Here is a 27,673-nt window from a genome sequence, read left to right as displayed (position 1 = left end):
AACTCAGAACTCACATAAATGAAACGTCACCATATCGTTATCTATCAAACATACTGTGATTATGTCTACAAAAAATCTAGGACGTAGTTTAAAAAATGTAGAAAGTACAAATTTCACCCATCGCCCCCCTTAAGAATAAGTTCAATATACATGTAATTTATATGCATAAAACTGCATCGAAAAGATTCAATTCTAAATCGAAAATAAAAACATACCAGTAATTGTATTTTTAAAAGTCTTAATTGATGACTTTTAGATCAAATCATCTTGAGTTTTAAGACTCGATTATGGATGCTGAATATTCAAATGTTAAACATTAAAATGTAAAATACACAGTTTCTTTAATAAATGCCATGGAGATCCAACGTAGACAGTAGAAGTGAGTAATGGGCATTACTCTCAGACTAAACTATATACTACAGGAAAAGTACTCCTTATACTCGTTTGTTAATAGTGGATGTTACATGAAAAGAAAAATATCACAATTCAATCGGTCAGAACTGAAAGGTATTAGGCCTACTCATTAATCCAGTATTAAAAATGTCTGAAACAAATCCTGTAATTAATGTCATTTTGCATGGCTTGTGCTTTTGATCAAATTGAGTAACTGGAAATAATTTATGGATGACGAGTGATAATTATTCAAAATATAAAATATTGTACAAATAATTTCAAGGGAAAAATTGTTGCAGGCATCGAACACCCGGGACCTTTGGCTAAATGCACCAAGGTTCTACCAACTGAGCTACTCAGGAACTCATGGATTGTGTGATAATATCAATGTTTCAGTATAATACGAGTCATAGTGATTGTGTTTTTACTCTACTTAGCTTGTATGTTACTATATCATAAGAGATGTTGTAATCTGTAGCATTCTATTCTTTAATTTCAATTACATTAATTGAGGACCGTTTTTCCAAAACTTGCTAACTGCAAAATTTGCAAAATTGAGATTTTGAAGAATTCGTTAAAATAAGACAAGTCTCTACATGATGTTAAAGGTGTCTTAGTAAAATTGGATTATTTCTCTTCATTGTAGAGTGTCAAAGTGTGATAATTTTTTTCAAAGCTTGCTTTCTCCTAAGTGAGAGTTAGCAGCAAAATTTGCTTACTACAGTGTTTTGTCTCTCCTGTAAAATTTAGTTTTTTCAGTTACCAAGTTTTGCAAAAACAGTCCTCAATTTCAGGATTTGTTTTAGACATTTTCAATACTGGATTAATCAGTAGGCCAATTATGCCACAAAGTAGGTCCATGCAACGTGACAGCAGAATATGGTAAGTTCCAAAATAGCGGGAAATTTTCTCAGTTAAACTCATCAATATTCTAACAGAGAACATGCTCTATTTATCTCTCGATTACCTGCGATGCAAATATTTTGTTACAAGTTACTGTATAAGCTGGGTAATGTAATGTTGAACCTTAAGGCAGGAACACGTCACTTAATCTCTTAATTGTTTTAAAGATGCCTGCCAGTCAACCATCGACAAAATAAAAAACAAAATGAGAAATACGTAAACATAATTATTACTTCATCATCAGACGAATTCCCAGTTTCTCTCTTCTGAACTCGTCATTTGTATAGATTTTATTGCGAATTTAAGCAATCAAATAACAAGGCAAATCTTGAAGTTTAACTTCCTTTTACTTTCTTTCTTTTATTTAAAATTAGTTATTGTTGCTAATTCATTATTAATTTACTTATTTTAAGGGGAAGTAAAATATAACCCAGTGTTTTTAAAGTTATGATAAATCGCAATCATAATAATTTCATGAAGAGTGCATAAAACAACGCAATAGGTAGACTACTGATGATGCATAATTTGTTGAGTGAGAAAGAGAGACCTAAGGCCACAACATCTTAGGATTCCTCACTGAACATTTAAAATTATTTCTTCTCAGGTTGACAATTACAAAAGTTATACCTGGACTTGAGTCACGGCTGTGGATTCCCCTAGCTTCTCGCTGTCGCTGTGCATGTTCCACGAGACGTTCAGTCACAGACTTGTGTGGAAGTGGTCCACGCTCTGGATGGTGAAATTTACATTTGTTCCCATATGTACACTTTTTTCCGTACGGACAAGGAGGCGGAGGATCGCCTCTTCGTGGTTGAATGCGCAAAAAATTGTCCAATGTAGGTCCAGATCTTCCCAATGGGTCGTCAGGAGGCATGAACCTATGTAGAGAGAACATTATACTGTTAATAACTTGTCAGCTTCATAATTTATTTCTTGCTATAAGTTGCATATTATTATTCGTATGCCACATTTCAGTAAAGAGGGTACTTTATAAAATAAAGCAACAACTATGGTGGCTGATAGATTAACTTGTATATTATCTCGAAACAAATGTATTCATTTTTTAGAGACTGGATTTTTGTGTACTGAAAGTTAATATTCAAACTAGTCATAGTTATTGTTAGTTGGGAGGCCAGTGGGGAAAAGACCTTTGGGGAGGCCGACACGTAGATGGGAAGATAATATTAAAATGGATTTGAGGGAGGTGGGATATGATGATAGAGACTGGATTAATCTTGCTCAGGATAGGGACTAATGGCGGGCTTATGTGAGGGCGGCAATGAACCTCCGGGTTCCTTAAAAGCAAGTAAGTAAGTACCGTACTTATTTACTTATTTAGGCCTACTTATTATTATTTACTAGTCATAGTTATAAACGAGCAAGCAATACCCCACTCTGATGTAAATAATGTCACTGTGTTTGTAAGTAGTAGCTAATAATAGTGAATGGCTCGAAATTCGTGTTTGCTGTGTAAATGACGACTTTCGCACCATGCACTGTAATTGGCTACAGCTTCCGTCAAGTGAACTTGGGGTGGTTTTAGTGGATGGTGCTTGTTTTTCAGTTCAACTGAACAGTCTGAACTATTAGTTACAAATTAACAACTGTGCTTCACTAGATGAATTCTCCAGTTTTTTTTAGTTGGTTATTTAACGACGCAGTATCAACTACGAGGTTATTTAGCGTCGATGAGATTGGTGATAGCGAGATGGTATTTTGGTTAGATGAGGCCGAGAATTCGCCATAGATTACCTGGCATTCACCTTACGATTTGGGAAAACATCGGAAAAAATCAACCAGGTAATCAGCCCAAGCGGGGATCGAACCTACGCCTGAGCGCAATTTCAGACAGGCAGGCAGGCAAGCACCTTAACCGACTCAGCTATGCCGGTGGATTTCTCCAGTTTCTGTGACCCAGTTCTGCTTTGTTAGATTTCAGAGTGTTGTGTATAAGGCCTCGAAATGGTTCTAACTTACATCACATCCATTCAGGTATACTCTGTGTCAGTAACTTTTAGTATAAAAAATCCAGTCTTTACTTATAAATCTTCATATTATGTAGTTAGTTACTGGAAATAAAATAATCCGTCAGCAAATGGACAATGAGATATAACTAACTCACAACTTCATTAACATCTAGTAAAATCATAAAAAGGTTATACGAAAAATGATTCTTCTTTTCACTTACCTGTCATTAACAAATGAGTACATAAGTATCCTCTCCTCCACAACTTTCCTGAACTCTGGGCTCTCCTGTGCAAGGTCTCGGTAATTGTCGTTTGACACAACGATGCCATCTACTTCTGAAGCCAATTTAAGTATATATCGGTCATCATAGCAAACCATTCTCTTACCACCAACCAATCGAGATGGAGTGAATACCAGGCAGCGATCTCTTTCTAATTCAGTTAGTATTTCTTGGTCTGAAACAAAATGATAATCTTATTATAAATGGTGCCTCATTGGTATTTCAAACTCCACTCCGATAATTTAAAGTTTTTGTTACAAGCAAAGAGTGGTTAACAATCTTTCAGCAGCACCAGAGATTTCAAACATCACATCTCCTTCATTTCTCAACTCGAGACTTCAAAATTTACGTGAACCAATCAATGTATTAGCCAGCAAATGTATAACGATCGGATTATACTTTATACATGTTTTTGTAAAGCTTTAATAAACTTGTCCTTTCAATGTAGTAAAACAGGGATTCATGTACTTTTTGTAAGAAAAATGTTTTCATAACTATGTTAAGTGCACATAAAAAAATTTTTTACTGGAACTCAGCTATTTCAGAAGCCCCTAAATTGCTTCATTAGTCGTTTCCTGTATTATTTGTACATGAACTATGGAACTCTAATAAATTATTTTTACTGGAACTGCATGCCAGCCCAACTACAGCACTGCTAATATGGAAAAAATGGGTCTGAACATCTTCAATACATCGTGTGATTGTTTCGAGAATGACATTTTTAAATACTAACTGGAACAGTTCAATTCCTTCATATTTGTAACATAAAAAAATACTCTTCTTAAGTTTCGTAATTAAAGTTAATTTATTTGAACTATTTGAACAACAAAGGAAGAGAGAAAAAAACAAATGTTGTAAATGTTATGTCAATATGTTGGCAACACTGTGTACTTGGTTCTATTTAGTTATCATCATAATGACACGTCTCAAAGCTGCTGTACCTAATGCTGCATTTTAGCAGAAGAAAAACGTACTTTTAATATCATACAATTAATCAAATTTGTATGTTTTCTTAATAACTTACCCGTGACAGGATTGTCTGGTCTTGCTGCTTCCTTACGCCATTTTGGAACGAAAACAGTAATTTCCTTATGACCTCTGGCTCGAAACCAATCAACACACAATTTAATTCCTCGACAGGAGAAAACTTCTTTGTTGCCATGGCTAGAAAAAATATAATTTTTATAAGAACCGATAAAAAAAGTTTCATTGATGGAATTAAACTGATTAGTTTAATTCCATCAATAAAATATATAAAGAAGACATTAGTAAGCATAATTCAACTTGTGACCCTGCTACTGTAAAACAATTAATTTTTATTAACTCAAATCATACAAGGATATTCTGAATACAATTAAAATAAGAAAGCTTGGCACACATTTTAATTTTGTACGATATCAACATAGTTGATTACTTGACACGAACTCTTCTTACCTCATGGCAACATTACTCCCATCGATGACAACAGGGCGGAGACGGACACTGAGAGCATCATCTGTCAGAACGTCCACGGAAGGGTCAGACTCATCAGCTCCATCGGGTGCAAGATCTTGTGGTCGTGGAGCCTGAGCACCAAGCTTGATTAGCTCTTCCAGGAGTTCATTTTGGCCGGGATTAGGGCCAAGTTTCTGCAAAGCTGCTTGAACAAGAGGTTCTGTGTATCCCAATTTGAGCCCAAACTCAACTCTTGCAGCATATCCTGAAAGAAAAAAACAAACAAACCTTAAAAATATTTGCAACAATTATCTGGTTTAAGAAAAACCATACATTAAATTATCATTTTATACCATAACCAAATTCTTTGCACATGAAGTAAATTTATGCTCAAGTAGCATGTGAAATGTATCTGTCTAATCGCAACACATATTCACCAATATCTTGTTACATTACTTCATACAAACATTCCTTTCTTCAACAGAGTGAATATTTGTTGTACATCTACGCTACACTGTCAAGGTTCTAACTAGAAACCACATAACATAGCAATATTAAGAACAAAGCAGTTTAACAAACAAATTATTTTATTTATAGTAATATATTACACGAGTATTATTATTACAAGACAATGAAAATAGATTTATTAAAATTATACAGCAGAGAAGTCTATTCTATAATGGTATTACGTCGATACCTTATAGAACAATGTAATGTAACAAAAAGAAAATGTATTGGTACAGGAAAATAATAATAATAATAATAATAATAATAATAATAATAATAATAATAATAATAATAATTCACAGATTCTTTCTTATCTCTCACCTTCAATAAAATTCATCAAGTATCTCCGTTTTGAAGAGGAATGTTTAAAAATAATTTCCATACTATTTCTCATTATTCCTAAATACTATACAATAGAAGGATGGATAAACAACACAATATATGGTATTAAAATCATTTTTAAAATTAAGAATTATTTTATCCAAAATATTTTAGTTTCCTGAACTACAAACAATTAAATTCTGTATTCAATTTCTATAGCAGTCATTTAAAAAGGGTACTAAGTAACCGAAAATTGCTTCACTTGGAATGTGTTTTTTAAACTAATGGCGGAGTACTCGACTCTTTGCCATTTACCCATATGAAGTTGGGCAGACCACTTTACTGACAGAGTTGTTGCCCAGAATGTGTCATAGGAGGATGATCTATTCTATAACTGTGATGACATGAGATGATGATGGTGATTTGTTGGGATGCCACAGGGGAACCGGAAAAACCCATGTTGCCTAGATTACGGGCTTTCCTGGCACAAGTTATAAATCGGGAGTATGCTGGGGATCGAACCTGGATACACAGGATTATTAGTCCACTGCTCTAGTCTCTAGACCACAGTGGCGGCAACACTTGAAATGTTGAGCAATAATTATAATAATAATAATAATAATAATAATAATAATAATAATAATAATAATAATAGCTCCATTAATCACTTAATGAGGGGTTCTTGGAATATATTAAATGAAAGACAAAGCACTAAATACATCTCGACTGTCTTCAAATGTTTTCTCTGTATGTCATTAAGTGTCCATCGCTCACAGGTACATTAGGATAGCTAACAATAAAACTGCTCTATATATCATTATTTTAATATTTCTTAATATGTTCTAACTCCATAAAATACTGTAACAAAATATTTTATGCAATTTATTTCATAAAATGGTTGCTTAATGAAACATATACAGGATTATGTAACAAATTAAATACAAAGAAAAGTGTATTTTACAAGAAGATATCTTTGATTATAGGCATATGAAGAAATTGTCACAATGCATCTGAAACAACATTGGAACATGTTACTGGATCCTGTCACCCACTAAGTCACAGGATATATGAAAAGCAAGGTACAGTAAAATCCCTCGTATCTGGCACCCAAACAACCGGCAATACCAAAACAACGGCACTTTTGGGAAAACCAAAAAAAAAAAAAAAAATTCATTCATGCGAAAGGGAAGAGTCAGATGAAGATGTGAGTGGTTTTCGTGGATTGCACATGCCGCATATTGTATTTATTCTTCACTGTGTTCATGCGTGAAAACATAGACAGAAAACCCCGTTATGTCTCTGGAGTAGATCGGGTAGCATCGGTAAGCTGTCACTTGGGCTTTGCAAACAATGCGCAGAGACGATAACTTTAAATTTACCACTTCAACTTGCTCGTTTCGAAGGGGTGTTGGAGGAGTCTAAATAGGAAAGCGTGAAATTCTCTGTTACACTGTAGCTTGTAAAAGTTTCATTCAAATAATAGATAGTATATATAAACAAGCAGACATTAGAGATATGTTACAGAGGTTCAAATCATCAAGTGCTACTTCATCATCTTCATAGTTGCGACGTTGGCTACACTGCTCTTCACGTCACATCGCCGCCATTTAAAATTGTCATAAGGTTACAAAGACTATAGTTTTTAGGTGCATACATTTTCTTCAGTCACTACTGCATACTATGTGAAAAAATAAATTGTATTTGCATGTATGAATGCACGCATCTCAAAAATAAATTAAATGTAAGAAGCTTGATATTTTTACTGGTAGTTCTTCATGCGATAATCTTTAAAGCAAACTATTGTAATAATGTTTCTATGATGGCTTATGTGGATTTTTTTTTTTCATTACCAAAAATAACTCTAATTAAATTGAATAATTTATGTAAAGATACTTGAAATTGTTGTATTAGTATCATTACAATAGTCCACTTTTAACGTATCTGAGTTCTGAAAGTCTAGGAAAAAATGTAAGCTTTTTAGCATAAACTGTTTTCGATATGTATGCAAATTTAAGAAAAAACTTTCATATAGTATGTAATAGTGAATGAAGAAAAAGCTATAGGCTATTCTTTAAAATATTCCAAAATTATCTATTATAAGGATACAAAATTTTATCAATTTATGGCTACAACTTTTATGCATTTAGAGATTAAATATTATCAAATTTTTAATGATTTTTTTCCATGTGTACACATACAAATCCCTTAATATGTCTTTCAACATCTGCTCTTCCAATTGATTATCCAAATAAGTTTTACATCATAACACATATCAACCACATCTTATTTGTACAGGTCCACATTGTTCGAAATTTCTGCTGTCTTTAAAAATGCTGTTTTCTTTGTATTTTTCTGCAATACTCTTCAGAGTTTTATGGGTTGTCTCAAAAGAATAAAATATATCTTCACTTTTTATTTAGGAGTTTTGCTTTTAATATTTTTTAATTTGTGCAACATACTCTATTTCCTTTTCTTATCCTTAGTCAATTTTAATGTTATTATTACTTGTGCATGTTTTTTAAGTACATAAATTTAGCTTCCATGCTAGGGACTGCATTAATCTTGCTCAGGATAGGGACCGATGGTGGGCTTATGCGAGGGCAGCAATGAACTTCTGAGTTCCTTAAAAGCCATTTGTAAGTAAATAACATAGTTTCCTTTATTACGATTATATTGTCAACAGACGCCATGATTTGTTTTAACTTACAGGTTCTATCACCTCTTTAGTTTTTTTTTTTTTTCAATGCTGAATCAAGAACAAAGTTGAACAATGTTTAAAATTTGGGATCACCCTGTCATGTAACTTAAGATATGTCAAAAGGATCAGACATTGAGTTTTATATTATTTATAAATGTGTTCGATATTTCTAACTTTGCAGTCTGTAAAGCATTTGCATTTTCTGTTTATTTACTCCATTAAAATACTGGTTTGAGTCTATAAATAAAATTTGTAATTCAATATTAAACTTACAGCATTAAAAAAAAATTGTACCTTTCTAATATGTTGTCTGTAGTTGCTCTATTTGTTCATTGTGACAATCTCCTGTAACTTCGTCATAAGATGTCAGGTTTATTTATTACTATTACTAATATTTTGTATATTATAGTAAGAAGTTAGATATATCTATAATTACTACATTCAGCATTTTCTCTTTTCTTGTAAATTGAGCACAAAAAGGCATTATTCCATTCAATGGACATTTTTGTCCATAAATTATTTAGTTCAGTTATTCTTCTGACCATATGAGATAACCTAGTGAGAAGAATTATTGATATTACAAGAATCAAAGTTTGCTAGTCCAGAAGAACACTTAAATTTTTCTTGTAATGATTGAAATTATACAGAAAGTAGTTTTGGAAATCAAGGGAATTAAAAGTGACAATGCTTTTTTCTTCCTTCTGCAAAATCTTTATTAAAATACAGTGCATTTAGAGGCGCAGCCACGATATGAAGTACGAATAAAATACACAATTTTGTACAATAACAATAATTTGACGGTGAATACACATATGAAACATAATACATTTAATGAATTAAGGAATGTCATAACACGTGAAATTCGTGACATTTCAACAGAATATAACAATTCGTAGTTGTTGCTTTACAAACAACAAATGAAGACATTATTACAAAAACAGTGTCATTTTTATTACTATTTGAAATGTTTATAGACTTCAAAAACAACCCATGTCAGGTGCAATAGCTACAAGAATAAACACCAGTTGTGTGGAAACAGCTGACATGTATTGTTCTTTTTATTTTTTATTATTCTCCTGAAAAAATTTCAATTTTGACAAGGGCTGTTTTTGTAATAATGCCTTGAATTGTTCTGTAGTATATTACTTTTCATACCTGCAGAACCTTGTTGGGGCGGCTGGGACGGTGTTTGTTGAGGGCCAGAAACATATTCTGCAAACTCTGCTCCAAGAGTATCCGATGCTGTGCGACTCACGTCATGGTGTGATGCCAAGTCATCAGCCTCATAATCTGAGTCGTAACTTGAGTCTTCACCCCCACAAGATGCTCTGTCCTCTCGTTCGGTGTTGCACAGTGTGTCCACATAGCTCTGCAATTAAACAAATTATGAAAAGTTATTACAAATTACCTATTACAGGGGTTAAATTATTTTCTTGTACGCTAATATTTATATGTTTTGATAGGAAAAAGTATTTGAGAAGAAATTTACTTGTTAACGCCCTTTCTCACATTCATGCACTCAATGACACTTAGAGACGCATTGCGAACTAATAAATATAATTTACCCTTTACAATATACTGTATGTTCTGAAGCTAAAAATGTGTTAATTGCTTTGTACGGATTTTGTTTTTCAATTTTTAACTAAAAATTACATTATTCTTACGCACTTATCACAAAAAATGTTACAAATCATACGACTTTAGGAACTTGATTCTTTACAGTTTAATTATGCATCCTAATGTTCAGTCTTGAAGAATTTACAAGAGTGCCGTGATTTGTAACAATTGTTGTGACAAATGCGTAAGAAAAATGTAATTTTGTAGTTAAAAATCGAAAAAAAAAAAAAAATCTGTACGAAGCAGCTATGGAATTCACAACACACTTTCAGCTTCAGAATACTAGCTAATTAAAGAAATTATACTCCTGAATAGTTCATTCTTTATCTGTAATGTTCTTTTAACCTTAAAACTAAAGAACAATGGTATTTTTTAACAGCTTCAAATTAGTGTAACTCTGAAAATATTGAAAATGGGATCCATATTTATACGACATTTTTTGTTCAGAATGTCTTCGGAAATAAGCTCCGTGAGTGATGGCAAATCCTCGTGAATCACCCTGTGTATGTATGTATGTATGTATGTATGTATGTATGTATGTATCTATCTTTGTACTTTTGAACAGTAGACCTATATTCAGAAACTATTTTTGGCAAAAGTTTAACCAGTTCAGGAAATTATGTGTACTTCCTATGAGACTCTAATTTCATTTACATGGAAGCACAGAAGTAATCTTCAAGTCTTCTAATTAATATTGTTCATCATTATACATTCGTATCAATAATTTTAGGATTTGTTTTATTGTCAAATACTTTTTTGGTTCCTTTCTCCACTAGATACATTTCGTACAATTACATTGTCCAACTGTTTAGTAGTAGCAGTAGCAGTATATTAATATAATAAACAATGTTTCAATAATATGTCACTGTGCTTCACTTTACTTGATCAGTAGTCCTTTTTTGCATAATTGTTCCGCGATTTTTGAATCTCTGACTCATTTAATGGGAATAGTTCTAATACAACCGAAGGATGTACATGAAGCATCAGTGGGCTCTACATCACGATTAGTATTCTTCCATGCACAATATTTAATCTGATATCAAAACAACACATTAGTTACAAATGTCGCTGGTCCTTTAGTTACTGTCTGATGTAGGTACATGTGTTTTTTACTTGTTTATTTAAGGACGCTATATAAACTATACTAGTTTATTTAGCGTCGATGGGATTGATGATAGCGATATGAGGCCGACGATTCGCCATGGATTACTTAATATTCGCCTTACGGTTGGGGAAACCTTGGAAAATAACAAATCAATTAATCAGTCCAATCGGGAATCGAACCCACGCCGAGTGCTACTCCGGATGGCTGGCAAGAGCCTCAACCGACTGAGCTAAGCCCGCTGGTGTCTATATTCATCTGTTCAAACTCAGATGAGGATGGTGGGATTTTAAGAGATGATGAACATAGACATTAAGACGAAGTGAAGAGAAGCGACTAGAAGCATTTGAAATGTGGAGAAGGATGGAGTGTGTGAAATGGACAGACAGAATAAGAAATGAAGCTGTGTTGGAAATTTAGTTAATAGGGTTTAAAAAGGGCGCGAAAGCTACTATGGCTATTTGCGCCCTTATTTAACACCCTTTCAAAAACAAAAACACAATACCAAAAGATTAACAACATTACTAAAATACAAATGTGATATCCATTTAAAAAATACGTAGTGATAATATACCAAAGTCTCGAAAGCAAAACGCGTAACAAATAGAAAAAAAATATATCGATATATGCAAATCTGGCTTCGAGGTAAAGCTCCCTGTGAAGCAGACTTGAATAATTTCAAGGGAAAAATTGGTCCGGAGCCGGGTATCGATCCCGGGACTCTTCGCTTAGCGCACGAATCCGGAACAATTTTTCCCTTGAAATTATTCAATATTGGTATATGTTTTAATATTATTATTCTCTACGAGCCACAGTCACAAAGTGATGTATTTATCTACAATGTTTACTGCTACAAAATGTCAAATTATTGTTCACTCTTTCGGCCCCTCCTCCCTCTCTACTCTGACCTACCTATGCACATCTTCAACAAAAGCTATCTTTCGAACAGCTATCATTATCGAAGCATAGTTCAAGAATCAGACATTGAATGCTCTCTTTCCTCCCAGTTTTATTCACAAGTAGTCCATGATGATTGTTAGGAAACTTTTCTGCATATGGCATTGTGTATAGCCTGACCTTCGTGTCACGTGCCGCGACATAAAACTGAATTGTGAGAAAAAAACAGTTCTAATTTCTGTGAAATATATAATAAATTACGGAATAGAATATTAAATTATTATTCGCGAACTCCGGGGCTTCATTTTCGAGGTCATTTATTCTACGACTTCTAGTAGCTTTCTGAAGTCTTTCTAAGTAAATACCGAGACGGCACCTTTTAAGACGTTACAAACAACATCTTATTCACCAATCATATTTTAAGTAAACTCTGGAATTAATAGCACCGTTAACACTCTAAATACAGTGGATCAATATAAAAATGCACGTGTAATCCTCATTTCGCGTAATAGGTAATAAAATCGATTTCCTCGCAGTTCTATCGAAATTATGTATTGATAATGAAAAAGCAAATCAGTAAGAATCGATTTTGTGCGAAATAGTGTTGTTGTTTGCACTTAATACCCTACTTGTCATATAAACTTTACGAGATAAAACATACGGAGAAAGGGAAGAAAAGCACATGGATGAAAGACTACTTTCGGTATTGGAATGTTGAATAAATATAAGTCCAACAACATCTTGAAATCATCTTTTACAATACTACGATGCTTTCCCTATTTCAACAACGAGAAAGTGAACAGTGATGACTGCCAGCGGGCCTCTGAGGCGCCAGCTTCCCTATTGAAATAATTTAAAACCTTTATTTTGTTTTCGTTTTCGATGAGTTTCATTTAATTATGTAAGTTGTGAGTAATTAAAACATCTACACTTATCAATATCGGCGCCTATGCGTTAGGCAACACATAATACTAGTACGAATTTACCGAGCTCTTCCGCTCAGCTACTGAACATGATATCACCATAGAAACCACCACCAACGCTAAAGTTCTACGCGTACGCCTGGGCGGAATTTCGACGGGTCCACTTAAGACGGAAATGGAATGTTAATTTAATACCTTATTGTTTACTAGCCGTACCCGTGCGCTCCGCTGCACCCGTTAGAAATAAATATAAAGTAATTACATAATTAAAATAGGACATTTAATCCAGGGAACATTCGTGTTTGATAGAAGGATAAATCGTTTAATATGTTACTTAATTTAAATTGTATTTAAAATATTAAAAAGCGATCATTTTGATCCAGAGACCACTCATTTGGTGCAATGACAATTCCTTTAACATGTTTCTTAATAATTGTTATTACCAATTATTTTTGGAAAAGCGAAAATTAACAGAAAAATTTTGGCTACAGATTTATTATTATGTTTATATTATATTATATTATATTATGAAAAAGTGTGTTGATAACGGATGTACTCGAATTAGAAAGTTTTTAATTTGTTGTGGGAGCTCTTGAATCTCAGGAAGAACAACTTTTACAACAGCGCAACATAATCTGCTTGGCTCATTACCCAATTTTTTTGCATTGTATTTATTGCATATGTATTTTATGTATTTTAACACGATTCAATTGAGCATAGTTAAAATTTGAATTATAAAATAATGGATTGCTAAGCTAACGTACTATTACTGCATACTAAATCAATACACTCTCGTTGTTCGTTAATTCTCTGAGATAAAAATGAATATGTTCACAAACATTATTATAAGAAATACAGGAAATGAATATAAGAAGCTATTTTAATCTTACCTGTCCTCAATTCACTCACAAGTTACTGTAATAACATTATAGCATTATGTCCATCCAGAGAAACTACATTTTCCAATGATGAAATAATAATTAATTATACAAATCGGTTAATTTAGCTTCTGATATTACTTCACACAAACACAGAAACATTGTCTGTAGGCTATGTTTCATAGCTTTCGATTGTTGTGTCCAAGGCCCCTTATAGACGAAGTCATTTGTTTTTTATTTCAATACACCGCCTTAGATGGCAGTTATTTTAATTTTAAAACTCATTTATCTCATTAAATATCAGTCCTATCAAAATTTTTCAGAGAACAAAACTTATCAGAAATCATTTTTAAAGAAACGTTTGTTATGTAACATTTTTCACAAAAATAAATAATAAGCGAGATATTTCGATTTATTTAATTCAGCCCCCCTTATAACCCCTCTTTTAAATAACGTATTTTGAATGCCATATAGCCTATAATCTAAGTTACAACGAACTTAATTTATATTCCAATTTTCATCGAAATCGGTTCAGCCATTATCGCGTGAAAAGGTAACAAACATACAGACAGACAGACAGACAGACAGAAAGACAGACAGACAGACAGACATACAAACAAAAATTTCAAAAAAGCGATTTTCGGTTTCAGGGGGGTTAATTATATATGTTAGGACCAAATATTTTTGGAAAATCGAAAATTACCAGAAAAATTTCGGCTACAGATTTATTATTAGTATAGATTTGGTGCTGTCAAAAAATCTGAAAGTAAGAATTTATAAAACAGTTAGGCCTATATTACCGGCTTTTCTGTATGGTTTTGAAACTTTGACTCTCACTTTGACAGAGGAACAAAGATTAAGGGTGTTTGAGAATAAGTTGCTTAGGAAAATATTTGGGACTAAGAGGAATTAAGTTACAGGAGAATGGAGAAAGTTACAAAATGCAGAACTGCACGCATTGTATTCTTCACCTGACATAATTAGGAACATTAAAACCAGACGTTTGAGATGGGCAGGGCATGTAGCACGTATGGGCGAATCCAGTTGGGAGGCCGGAGAGAAAAAGACCTTTGGGAAGGCCGAGACGTAGAAGAGAGGATAATATTAAAATGGATTTGAGGGAGATGGGATATGATGATAGGGAATGAATTAATCTTGCACAGGATAGGGACCAATGGCGGGCTTATGTGAGGGCTTTAATGAACCTACGGGTTCCTTAAAAGCCAGTAAGTAAGTAAGTAAGTAAGTAAGTAAGTAAGTAAGTAAGTAAGTAAGTAAGTAAGTAAGAAAGTAAGTACGTACGTAAGTATTGTTTATTTGAACACGAGTGTGTGAATTCTCCCGACGATCATGTAATGTCAATGTTATAGTTTCGTTTAGAGGCGAGTTTGTGAATTAATTAATTCGACGCATACAAAAAGAATCAATTCAAAGTGTTATGAGTTCTTTGAGAGCGAGTGAGTCTACTCGAGAAAGAATATTAATATAAGTTCAAATAATCAAGGTAAGCAGTTGTTTTCCCTAGATGTGATTTGCCGTTCTCAAATTTCGATGCTTTTATATTATATTTTGATTCGTTTATGACTGAGCCCCTTCTATCTTGAACTCCACAAGCCGCTACTGATTTGTGTGTTCTCTGAACAGACACACGAAGAAACTGACATCAAACCTACGTATTCCTGAAAGTTTATACAGAATTTTCAGGCCTAGATAATTCGATCAAAACGAATTTGTATGAAAAGTATTCGCAATCGGGGTTAGCGCTTCGTTTCGCGACTCTAAATCGTATGCTACAGATATTATTTTGGAAACTAGAAATTATTACTTGCCAAAAAAAAATATCTCAGGGAAATTCTGAGAACAAATGGCGATTAGCCGAACGGCTGTAGCGTCGGATTTCTACTCTGGTAAACCATGTTCGAATCCTAGCGGGTCCAACTGGAATTTGTGTTAGTCAAAGACGATATTAAGTGGTAAGTTTAACGGGGTACTCCCGTTTCCCTGTCGGCATTTCACCATTGCTTCACCAACCATCATACGACGTTACATAGTTCGCCTCCAATGGTGCATCAATGGCAACGCCTTCATGGTGGCTGAAAGAACTACTAGTTTCGGTGCGTCGCCCACTAGATAGGGACGCTTGAGTGAAAGACGCATGTGTCCGCCATTAATGTATATAACATAAACTATGAAGATTAAAGATGACCATAATAAATAATATTATGTGGTAGACCAGTCATCTGTCCGATAAGTAGCACAAATTGCTGGAATACAAGAAAGGTATACTCTATCCAGAGAAAGACTAAAGTGATGTAAACCACAGAACATCAATAGATCTATTCACACAACAAACAAGTGTCACTACCAACTCAGAATTCTCAAGACCACGTTCATTTGTTTATATTACTTTATTCTTTCATTGGACAGACTTTAGATGTGTGGCAACGGCGAAGACTTACGAACGCCCAAAATAATCATAGACTAATAATAATAATAATAATAATAATAATAATAATAATAATAATAATAATAATAACTGGTATATTCCGTTCCCATTCATGTGAAGAATATGAACATGCTGCTGTTTAGTCAACTGTCCGAAGACAGGTCTGAACCTCACAAGCGATATCAACAAGGTACCATTTATGAGGTAACTAGGTCAGGAGATAATGAGGTAGACTGAACATTAACATCCACAAAAAGGTAACAATAGCCATATATAGGTCTCGCAAGCAGGGAATACCGACGGAAGGAATGCGAATAAAACAATGCGATAAGGAAGAGAGGGCGACAGGAAAGGTCACGCGATAGCTTGAATGATATTCAAGAGTACAGTCGGAAGAGAAATGACATTGATAGAATCAGTCTTGCGTTGTGATAGTTACATTACGACTTTAGTTTGTTTCATTGCATGTGAAACGTGTCTTGTATCGCACGGTGTCATTATTTAATTCGTAAACATGATTAGCTTCGAATTTTTCTCTTGCTGCGTTCTTTATTTTCATGGCGATGTCCTCATTTGTCCATCTTCTTGGAAGAGACAGTACTTCCATCGGCCCGTACCTCTCGCCCTCTCGTCGTGCCTACATACACACGTCAAAACAGACAGTAATGCCACCACTGCTTTTCGGTAATCGTTCCTTGCGCGAGCTATACTCTAGATCATATATGTAACAGATAGGTCATCACTATGTTAAAATCGTTTGCACTTTGAAGAGAACAACCGCCAGGACCGCCACCCGTCCGCCGTAAACGAACACGAGATGGCAGTACAGTCGCTAATGCAATTCAAATGGGAATTATGACGTGACTCCTTATGTAACAACTAGATGGCAGCGTAGTAAACCTGACAAAAGTTGTTAACGTCAAAGCCTGTAAGGCCGACCTATCTGGGGTATGATCTAGGGCTATACCCAATATGGAACACAAGGCAAAAACAAGATAAAAGGCTTACCCGTTCCCCTTTGGAATTGGACTTGGGTCCGCGAGATTTGTAGCTAGAAGCGGGTGTTATAATACATACGTAGTTCTTCCGAATTAAGGATGGATCACTGCAGTTCCGTTCCGGGGCTTCCCATCTCCTCCGAGGCGTTCCTTGAACGGCCTATGTCCCATATATCAACAGAGTAATAAAAGCAATATGCTTGTCTAGGCATACTTCCCAGAACATTCTTAGGTGTTTTTATCAACTGTTTTGATATTCTTTGGTGTCTTTTACAATATTTCTTACTTCCATCGCTCTGTGTATCAGTGCTTTTTTATTTTGTCCAACAATCTGACATTTGCTACAGATAATGAATCTCATTTATGCTGACTATAAACGTTTTTCATCTTGTTTACGTAAAATTCACGTCTCACTACCATATATAGCGCTTGTTTTTGAAAGGATTGTGAAATCTTATTTGAAGATCATTAGACACAGATTTACTGAAATCTTTTCTTACAAAACCATATATTTTATTGCAAGTTTATAGGCCTATCTAAATATGAATTCATTTTATAGTTCCCTGCGACACAGCTTAGTATCTAAGTTTTCTCCTAACATTTAATGTTAATCATACGAACATTAATGTGAGTGTTCAGAATGATAGCGAAGTTATGAATTTTAACCTCTTATTTCGGAGAACAAATCACTTCGCAGTAAAGTTTGCAACTACAAACGCGAAACTTCCCTAAGCGACCCTCCTTCACCTCTCGTGCGCAAGCGTCTTCGGCAGGCAGGCCGCAACAGCAGTAGGGGCAAGGGGTCAAGGGTGGCCCGAACCGGATGTGTGATTGTGCAGCTCATCACAGCAGAGACTATCGCGCGTTGCGTACTGATGTTCAGTCCTCACACTTTGCCACCCCTCCTGCTTTAATTTTTTCGTCTGCTTCGACAGCAATGGTAAGAGTGCAGAAGTAATACATTATTTTGAAAATTTTAACCATAAAATGCATTTCATATTACCGTATGTACTTCAATATATGCAGATTAAAAATAAATTATATATAACCATTATAAAAAAAAAAAGTATTCTTTAAGCGAAAATCGAGGGTTCCTATTTGACGGATTTCAAATCAAATTTATCAACATTTTGTGAACTTACCACTCTATTAAGGAGACTATAATTTTATTGGTAAGAATAAAATAACTTGTTATTTCTCCTCAGACATATTGAATATTCTTCTCGCATTGTCTTATGTTGTACTATCTCAGTGTCATGAAAAACATGCGTTTCAAAATTTTTATCGTTTGTGGATATTATAGAGTTAGTTCAGAATTCATTAGAACAGAGACGACGATTATGATGACTATTACACTTTTACTACGTCATACTACTTTTGATCAATAAAACGGTACGAAAGGACGTCTTTCAACCAATCATGGCTGCTTATCGCACAATTTTATCGCTTCTCTAGCATTTGTTTAATTTTATCGCTTCCCTAGCATTTGTTTGTTCTTATCACTACCCTAGCATTTGTTTCTTTGTTTGCCAACATTTCAAACTGCAAATTCTTTATGGTACTATAAAACATGCTTTGCGATCGTAATTTGTTTCCCGCATAGTCGACTGAAAATGGCGGCTCCGTTCAAACGTTTTTGGTGAAGCTAACATTAGTGAAATACAATTTCAGTAAGTCAATATTTTATTGCATTAGAGTATTTTATTTCTTCTAGTCTTTATATACTTTCTTCTAATCGTGTAATGGTCAATTGAATCCCACTCGAGTTTTGATTTTCTCTAGATAAATCAAAACCTCTAGTGAGATTACTGTTGATAACGGCAATGGAGTTACTTCAAGCAATCCCAGTGACCCTTCAGTTGATGGTGACAATGGAATTATTTCAAGCATCATACAGTTACATTTCAGATAATGACGGCAATGCAGTTATTTCAAGCATTTCTATTGTCACACTTCAGAAAATGACAATGGAGTTACTTCAAGCATCCCTAGTGACCCTTCAGATGATAATAACAATGGAAGTATTTGAAGTATTCCTACAGTCACACTTCAGATAATGATGATGACAGCAATGGGATTATTTTAAAGTATAAATAAAGTTTATAGACGAAGACTATGTAGTTATTTCAAGCACCCCTACCGTCACACTTCAGATGACGACGATGATGACGACGACAATGGAGTTACTTTAAAGCATCCATAGATTTATACTTCAATATTAACGTTGTTAACGTAGCTATCAGTTAACACAACATATATCAGTCACACTAGGTAATACAATAAAGAAGGTCCGCTTTCTAATCTTAAACCTTGCACAAGTTTGGCAGTCACTACCCTAGGTAGCATTACGGATTGATACATCTGTAGATAAAAATAGCACTGTTGCATATTTTGTACCATATTCTAGAAAAGACAGTGTTACCAACACCTTTCTTTATATACTTTTGAATGTCAATGGCGAGCCGTACATGTGAGGCAAGGAAAGCATAAAGCGAAATAGAAGAAATTTATTCAGAAATTATATTTTAATCGTGAGAACTATGAATTCTGTAATCTTAAAGTGTCACAAAATTCTTCCTCTGAGCGCCTGTCCTGGTCGAGGCGGATTCGTTATTCATATTCTACAGAGAAGAAATTACTGGAAACCATTCAGAGTAATGAGAACTTCTATGCCCATCGATGATTTTGCTGCTAAACAGAGGAAAATTGCTTTGGTCTTCAAATATATTTAGGTGAGTTGGCTGCTACCAGTTTTGTACTACACACATTTATATTACATAAAATTGCACCACACGCCACTGTTTAATGTGGAAAAAGCAACATATATTTTTTTTTCGCGAACTGAGTGACCACCATTAGCATAATAAGTAACAGTAGAATTGTAGCTTTAATAAATTATAGCAACAATAATAAAACATATTGTGCATAAAATTTGGCCAGTGAAATTAGATAAAAGCTGCACAAAATATACAACATTGCAGCGAAAAATATAATACCTCAGATTTTGCTGTATGGGAAAATTGGAAAAACGGAAGGCCGCGAAAGAAATGACTACAAGATATGAAGAGGTGCCGAGAAAAAGGTGTTCTAATAGATGGAAACAATTTTTCGATCATTGCTATTTGGTAATACGGAATATTCTGAAGTTATGTTAGAGCACCACTCGTATTAAAACGCTAAAATTAAATTGAAATGTTGCAGGATGTCGAACTTTATGTTTATGAATATTTTTCCTGCGGTGATTTCTAAAGAGGGTAATCCTAGCAGAGTGGCAAGAATGCTGGATTTCCAAACTAATTAGATTTTAAGTGAAATTTATGAGGGCAGGTTTTCCTTGGAACATTCGTTTTCCCTGCCATCATACCATATTTATCCATAATTCACAATCACACTTATCACAACAAAACTGCATCAGTAGACTACAGAGATCACCCAGGAGACCAAGTTTAGGGGTCCCTATCAAATATTCTACACAGCAAGTCCCTGGAATTGGTGACGATGGCTGAGTATGAGTACGTCACAAGGAGAGGGAGAATTATAAAAATGACAAACAGAAAAATCTGGATTAATACTACTTTACGTGATAATAGTATTTCATAAATACTCATTTCAAGGAAACGCAGACAATATCTACAAGTATTCGAAACTGTTTATTGCATACCACGGTAATAGTCTCTTTAAGGTTCATGTCCTTCGGTCCGTTCCGATTCTATGCATATGACCTAGTGCTGCGGTTGTCACTGCCTAGGGGCACCGTTTAAGACAAAGGACAAATAAAAGACTACACAAATTCAGTCACTCTGGAAGGCAAATATAGAATTTACTTTCCTTGGCGCCAATCGTATCCGGTCCCCCACAAATAACTAATAAATAAATTACCAGTGTTAAATGGATGGCAATGGATTGATGTAGATATTGTAGATAGATGGATTGATTAGATTAGACAGACAGAGAGACAAACAGACAGGCAGGCAGAGACAGACAAATAAGATAGATAAGATGCGACAGACAGACAGACAGACAGACATACATACATAGATATAGATATAGATAGATAGATGGATAGATAGATAGATAGATAGATAGATGGATAGATAGATAGATAGATAGATAGATAGATAGATAGATAGATAGATAGATAGATAGATAGATAGATAGATAGATAGATAGATAGATAGATAGATAGATAGATAGATAGATAGATAGATAGATAGATAGATAGATATAGATATAGATATAGATATAGATATAGATATAGAGATAGATAGATAGATAGATAGATAGATAGATAGATAGATAGATAGATAGATAGATAGATAGATAGATAGATAGATAGATAGATAGATAGATAGATAGATAGATAGATAGATAGATAGATAGATAGATAGATAGATAGATAGATAGATAGATAGATAGATAGATAGATAGATAGATAGATAGATAGATAGATAGATAGATAGATAGATAGATAGATAGATAGATAGATAGATAGATAGATAGATAGATAGATAGATAGATAGATAGATAGATAGATAGATAGACATTTGAGTACGGGTTATAAACGCAAGTACTTCATCTGTAGCAATGTTCGGTTTAGCAGAACGTCAAGGCAAAAAGTCAATGGAAAATGTGAAAGCTCATTCTCACCAGCACTTCTGCAGAATGAAAGTTGAGCTGATAATTACGCTCATCAGATGCTTCCCGACTTTTTCTGTTTGTATATTATGTGGTATTTAATACGTATGCAAATAACTTCCAACAAAAAATGTTCACACAATCAGAAGAATTCTTCCAGTAGCATGCCAGCTATATTATGATGGTCGTATTTTGAAAATGTGGGTTTAATCTTGAATGAGAAATACAATTTCAAATATACGAGTATGTAGGCCTCAGGGTTTTGAAAACATAATCTAATGCACAGTAATGCGTCAAACAACAAAAATATGTATTCTTATCTACTTTTCATTCTCTGAATATCATTTTATCTGAGCAAAAATTAAGACCCATGGAATATAACTTAGATTTTGGGTATCGTCAGAATCTGTTTCGCATTGCTCCATCGGCGTTTATTCTCGAAACAATTCACGCAAGTCGTCTGAAAATGCTCATATCTCTTGTAAGGAACTCGCTGCCTTCCTGCTCGTAGTCAGCTGCTCTGTTGAATGAGATTATCATGAAAGTTGTGAACGTTGTGAACTTCACAAATTCCATCAAGAGTATTTGAGAACAAGAACAACTACTCTGTCTTTTTGCATGTGTCAGTCAAAAGAAACAATGAAATTAATAATTACTGATTGGTTTTAACATTGTCATTCATTATAAGACCAATTTCTTCATAAAATTACGAAGTCACAATAAGGAAAGATGCTAAATACTGACCCTAAGAGTCCCGAATATCCCCACCATATGAACTCCCTGAAAGTAATGAAGTTTAGGTACGGCAACTATTTCAGATAGTCTATTAAATTATAGAGAATATTGGTAACCTTCAATGCATATAATTGACTACTACTATTGTTCAAATTGAAAGAGGGGGAAAGCCGGGGAATTCCTCACTTACGTATTTTATTTCTCCCTTCCTCCACGTTCTCCTGTGTTTATTCTTAACCGGGAAACGAAAAATCCCCCCTGAAACAATTATACGAGTAAGTGTGTTGCTATTGTTCTTTTAACGGTGCAATTTTGTAATTTGTTTGTGAAGTACCTACTAGTCATTAGGCAAGATAGAAAGAGTTATGCGCTTTACTTCCCCTGTAATACCGTCTTACAGACCATTGCGATATAGGGAAGGGAGGATATTGTCTCTTAATCCACACTAGACATCTACATAACGCGGGCCTCCCTAGATGTGCGATTAACATAATACAGAGCCACCGCAGGTACATCATAGAACAATCACACAATAACGGACAACCATTCAATCCCATAAACGGAAGATAAATTTCTTCCATTGCCTACACCGGGAATCAAACCACAGACCACGCACACTAACTCAGAGCCACTGCGGTGGGATACCATGGTATACAATTATAATACGTCTCTGGTTATTATTATTATTATTATTATTATTATTTTAAAATTCTGATATATAAACGACAACTTTTCAAGCGCTTCCACATTTTCATCAGTTCGAATATTTCATAAGAAAAAGTAGTCTACACTGAGCTTTATAAAACTCCAGATTACAAACATTACAGAATGATCATCCCTATGTTAAAATCGGTAGCACTTTGAAGAGAATAACCGCCAGGATCGCCACCCGTCCGCCGTAAACGAACACGAGATGGGAGTAGTCTCTAATGCAATTCAAATATCAGTTATGACGTGACTCCTTATGTAACAACTAGATGGCAGCATAGTAAAAGTTGTTACCGTCAAAGCCTAAAAGGCCGAGCAATCTGGGTATATATGATCTAGGAAAAAACTCAAATGCGTGCGATAATTTTCACAACGATTTAAAATTATATATATATATATATATATATATATATATATATATATATATATTACTGACTCGTCTTCTGTGGCTGCGGCTGTCAACAAACACATTCAAGTTTCGGCGGGGAAAATGTCTCACAAGAATTGAGTGCGTAGCGGTTGTTTCGTATTGTCTCAAGTGGTGACCAAGCGCCACGCTGGCTAAGCATTCTGCTGAGGAATAATTTGGGATTACCAACTGCGTCATAACATTCCTTGTTTACAACATTTCCGAATTACTTACAGGCTCCATCTTCGCATCGCTCTCATACGACCCTACTGATGGAAGTTCCAAAACGTCGAGTGTTGAAGATTCACCAGGTATTGAGCAATACGATCTAACTTGATACAAACTGTACGTACTTCCGAAACTTCGGAAACAGTAAATCTCAAGACACAGTTGATAATTCAAAACGATTCTTAACAACCGTAGTCGTAACAACTCGAAGGTCTAGAATCTTATATAATTTTGATGAAATCATTCTGTAGGAAAAATAATAAATAATTATGGCGATTCTGTAAGTATTCAATATAAATTGCACCATTTTATCACTTACAATAAAAATTTCATGATTTTACACGACAGTACAGTGACTTCCTCAGTGGTCTCACGGTTACCATGCAGGTCGCTGGCTTCCTTTAGGAGGGAAGCAAAGCCATGGGTCCTGTGTCTACGCTAAGTAGGTTATCCTTATCACTATCACCATCACATAAGTACATTATTATTGTTACATTTGTTTCAAGCATTACTTCATTTAGAGTGTTCTACTTCATTTTCTCGTGAGGAACTTCGACGAATGCTACGCAGACATGAGATGTGGGTTTTCTTGAGGTAGTCAGCATGAAGCATATTTACTGCTTGCAAAAATAAGGCAATATGAATTCAAATTAAACTCACTAGTTTTTAGACTTCGATATCACCATTGCTATTTTGAATAGCTGAAGAGTTCACACGTTATTATATAAGACTCCTATTTACTAATTCAAAAATTCCATACTCCTACCCAAGTATTCTTTGGACGACGCCCTTTCCTTTTTTCCCCCTGTGTAACCATTTGGATCCAGATCAATGGAGAGATAGAGAGGAATGGTATTTGGTTTCCGGAAGACGGCGAGCGCCGCGGCGCGCCGTTGAAACCCGTGTACAATGTGGCTATTATACAGAGTGAGTCAAACCTAAGTTACCGATATTCTTACCGAGTCACGAGATTGCTTTTTGACTGACAGAGCGACAGAGTTTTTCAGATTAGTTCTTTCCCCTTAGCCCGGCGCAAAAAACAATGCGTTGGTTTTCCTAGCTAACGGTTTGCACTAACAAGCAAATATTCTCTTGGAGGCAGGTAAAAAAGTTATTTTTTTTTCTTCCACCATGTTAATAATATCAAAACAAGTGCTTGTACAAATTTTGACCACTCCAGCGCAATTACGAAGGCCGTCAGGAAAGTAAGTTTTCTTGGGACCGTTTACAGAAAGAAAACACAATATCATGGAAAAATGTATTGGAACAGATACAGCAATTGTTGAGCTATTTTTTTAACATATTCCTCACAGGAAATGAGACATTTGCCATACCTTGGGATCAACAGAGAGATGCACACTGGTTCCGATTCCAGGCGGCAAAGCGACTTTAAATAATTTAAAACAAGTTTCACTTTCCTTCCTGAGCGCAATGGGTCCTTAGTAGTTACTTAAGAGAACATACTCAGCGAATTTTTGGCAGTGTGCGCCAGTCCTCTCCTGAGATAAATCTAACTTAAATCTAAGGATAACAAAAACATCCAGGTCACACATATCAAGGAATAAATCTCCAATGAAAAATCCCTTAATAGTGTCGGGAAACGAATCCGATACTTCCTAGTTAGTAGCCAGCGTTGCTATTAAACCAAAAGGTTGGCCTCACTTTCTTTATCGGAAATCAAATACAAATTCGATGTTTTCAAGCAACAAGCATTACAAATGAAGCATAGAAGACGTCTGAAAGAGTACACTATGCATAGTGTACACGGCTTATTAACATATATATTCAAATTACAGCCATGAAAATATTACAAGAATTACTGTAGGCTGTGGATCCAATAGAGAGTCTAGTTCGAATAAAACGTAACCGCCTACTTCAGTCCCGCAGCAATTCAAAAACATCACTTAACAAGAATTCGGAGTAAACAAAAGTTACTTGCAACAGGTGCCCTGGCCCTTTTAAATAGAGACAGCCATTTTGCTTTAACGTCCTTCCTTGTAACTTAATTGCAGCATATCCGATTATACGTAAATGCAGGGAACAGTGGTTTGATTCGAAGTAAAGAGGTGGGGAGTTATCTGCCACTCAAAGGAAATGGATATGTTCACTCATGTTCGTTTCATATTGCCAGAAGAGATGGAACTGCACAATACTGACCACATGAATTTGGAGCCATGCAATTTATAGATCTCTCTTCATTCATTCATAGTGTTCTGCTCAAGGATGGTCTTTCATTGTAAACCCAGCTTTCTCCAGTCTTTCCTATTTTATACCTTCCTCTATGTCTCCACATATGATCCATATAACTTAATGTCGTCTATCATTTGATATCTTCTTCTGCTCCGAACTCTTCTCCCGTTCACCATTCCTTTCAGTGCATCCTTCATTAGGCAGTTTCTTCTAAATCAGGGACCCAACCAATTGTAGATGTCTTTTGTTAATTCGAAAACCTCACAAGAAAAGGAACGAAAATGAAAGATAATGATTTGTTTAGTCAACTATCCCAAGACAGGTTGGAACCTCACAAGTGACATTAATAAGCAGGGCTCGGAAGTTGATGACCTAACAATCACATAAAAATGGCCTGAAAATATGACATTAAAATTGAAAACAATGACCATGATTATGACGGTAAAATATAAAAAGAAAAAAAGAGCATACTTTCACCTACACTGTCACGAAAGTCAATCACTGTCGTAGAAAAACTTTGTGTGGTTTGTTTTCCTTTCGACATTTTTACGTCTTCACTTGTGAGATATAATATGCTGACTGCGGACACTGCGGCTGTAGCATTTGTTCTATTGCGTTGAATGGGGAGAAGCACGTACCACACGTGATCAAGAGTCAAGGCTTATGCAAAAATCAAGAAAATTCCTGTAAGACAATCTGCAGTAGGTTCTCGAATATAGACTACGACTACACCGTAAAAAAACGGTTCGTAAGGAAAAAAGGGCAAAAATGCAACAACAAGTGGAACATTTCCTAAAAAATGACCAATAGACAATAAAAACCGAAAATGCAAAATAAAAGTAAGTTATGTTGGTTCGTGTTGAAGTGAAACGCGTTTGTATTGCATTCTGCATTGTATGTGATGTATCAGAAAAAAGATGATATTTCATCAACTTCCGAGTCCTACTAATAAGACATCATTCATGAGGTAACTAAGGCAGGAGATAGTGAGGTAAGGTGGACAGTTCCTTTTCCCCTCCATTGCATACACTGCTGACTAGTAACATATTCCATCAATCAGACTAGATTGTTCTATCTCTAACACAAATCGTTAAGTGAGATACACTGCCTGATAAGAGATGTACAGTTCCAGGAAAAGAAATGACCCGAATCTTGATGGGTGTCCTCCTCATGTAGGCAACAAGTTTCGCACGACTGTCCCCTAGTAGCATAGTACACAGGCGCTCTTGTTTACTGCACAGGGGCAATGCGTTGTATGTAGAACTTGGTAAAATTAGACGAGCCATTTTTTCTTCTGGAACTGTACATATCAGCCAGAATCTCAATCAGAGGTAATATGGCATTTTTGTATTAGTAAGCTTACAGGGAATGAAACGTACAGAGTTGGACAGAACGCAATCTAA

At 34.9% G+C, this 27,673-nt stretch overlaps 1 protein-coding gene across 3 annotated transcripts in view; it reads right to left on the bottom strand.

Moving 5' to 3' along the window:
- Positions 1-27,673, bottom strand: part of LOC138716330 (ribonuclease ZC3H12A-like) — a 191,389-nt gene that overhangs the window by 8,464 nt on the left and 155,252 nt on the right. For all 3 annotated transcript variants that reach the window (XM_069849298.1, XM_069849297.1, XM_069849299.1), the window contains exons 2-6: positions 9,660-9,873; positions 4,979-5,243; positions 4,569-4,708; positions 3,485-3,719; positions 1,924-2,174 (exon numbers count right to left, since the gene is read on the bottom strand). In XM_069849298.1, the coding sequence (XP_069705399.1) occupies positions 1,924-2,174; positions 3,485-3,719; positions 4,569-4,708; positions 4,979-5,243; positions 9,660-9,873 (1,105 nt within the window). The remainder of the gene's footprint in view (positions 1-1,923; positions 2,175-3,484; positions 3,720-4,568; positions 4,709-4,978; positions 5,244-9,659; positions 9,874-27,673) is intronic.

The sequence above is a fragment of the Periplaneta americana genome, chromosome 16 (genome assembly GCF_040183065.1).
Source record: "Periplaneta americana isolate PAMFEO1 chromosome 16, P.americana_PAMFEO1_priV1, whole genome shotgun sequence".
Classification (NCBI taxonomy): domain Eukaryota; kingdom Metazoa; phylum Arthropoda; class Insecta; order Blattodea; family Blattidae; genus Periplaneta; species Periplaneta americana.
The sequence above is the reverse complement of the archived record's forward strand: the minus strand, read 5'-3'. Positions and strand labels throughout refer to the sequence as shown.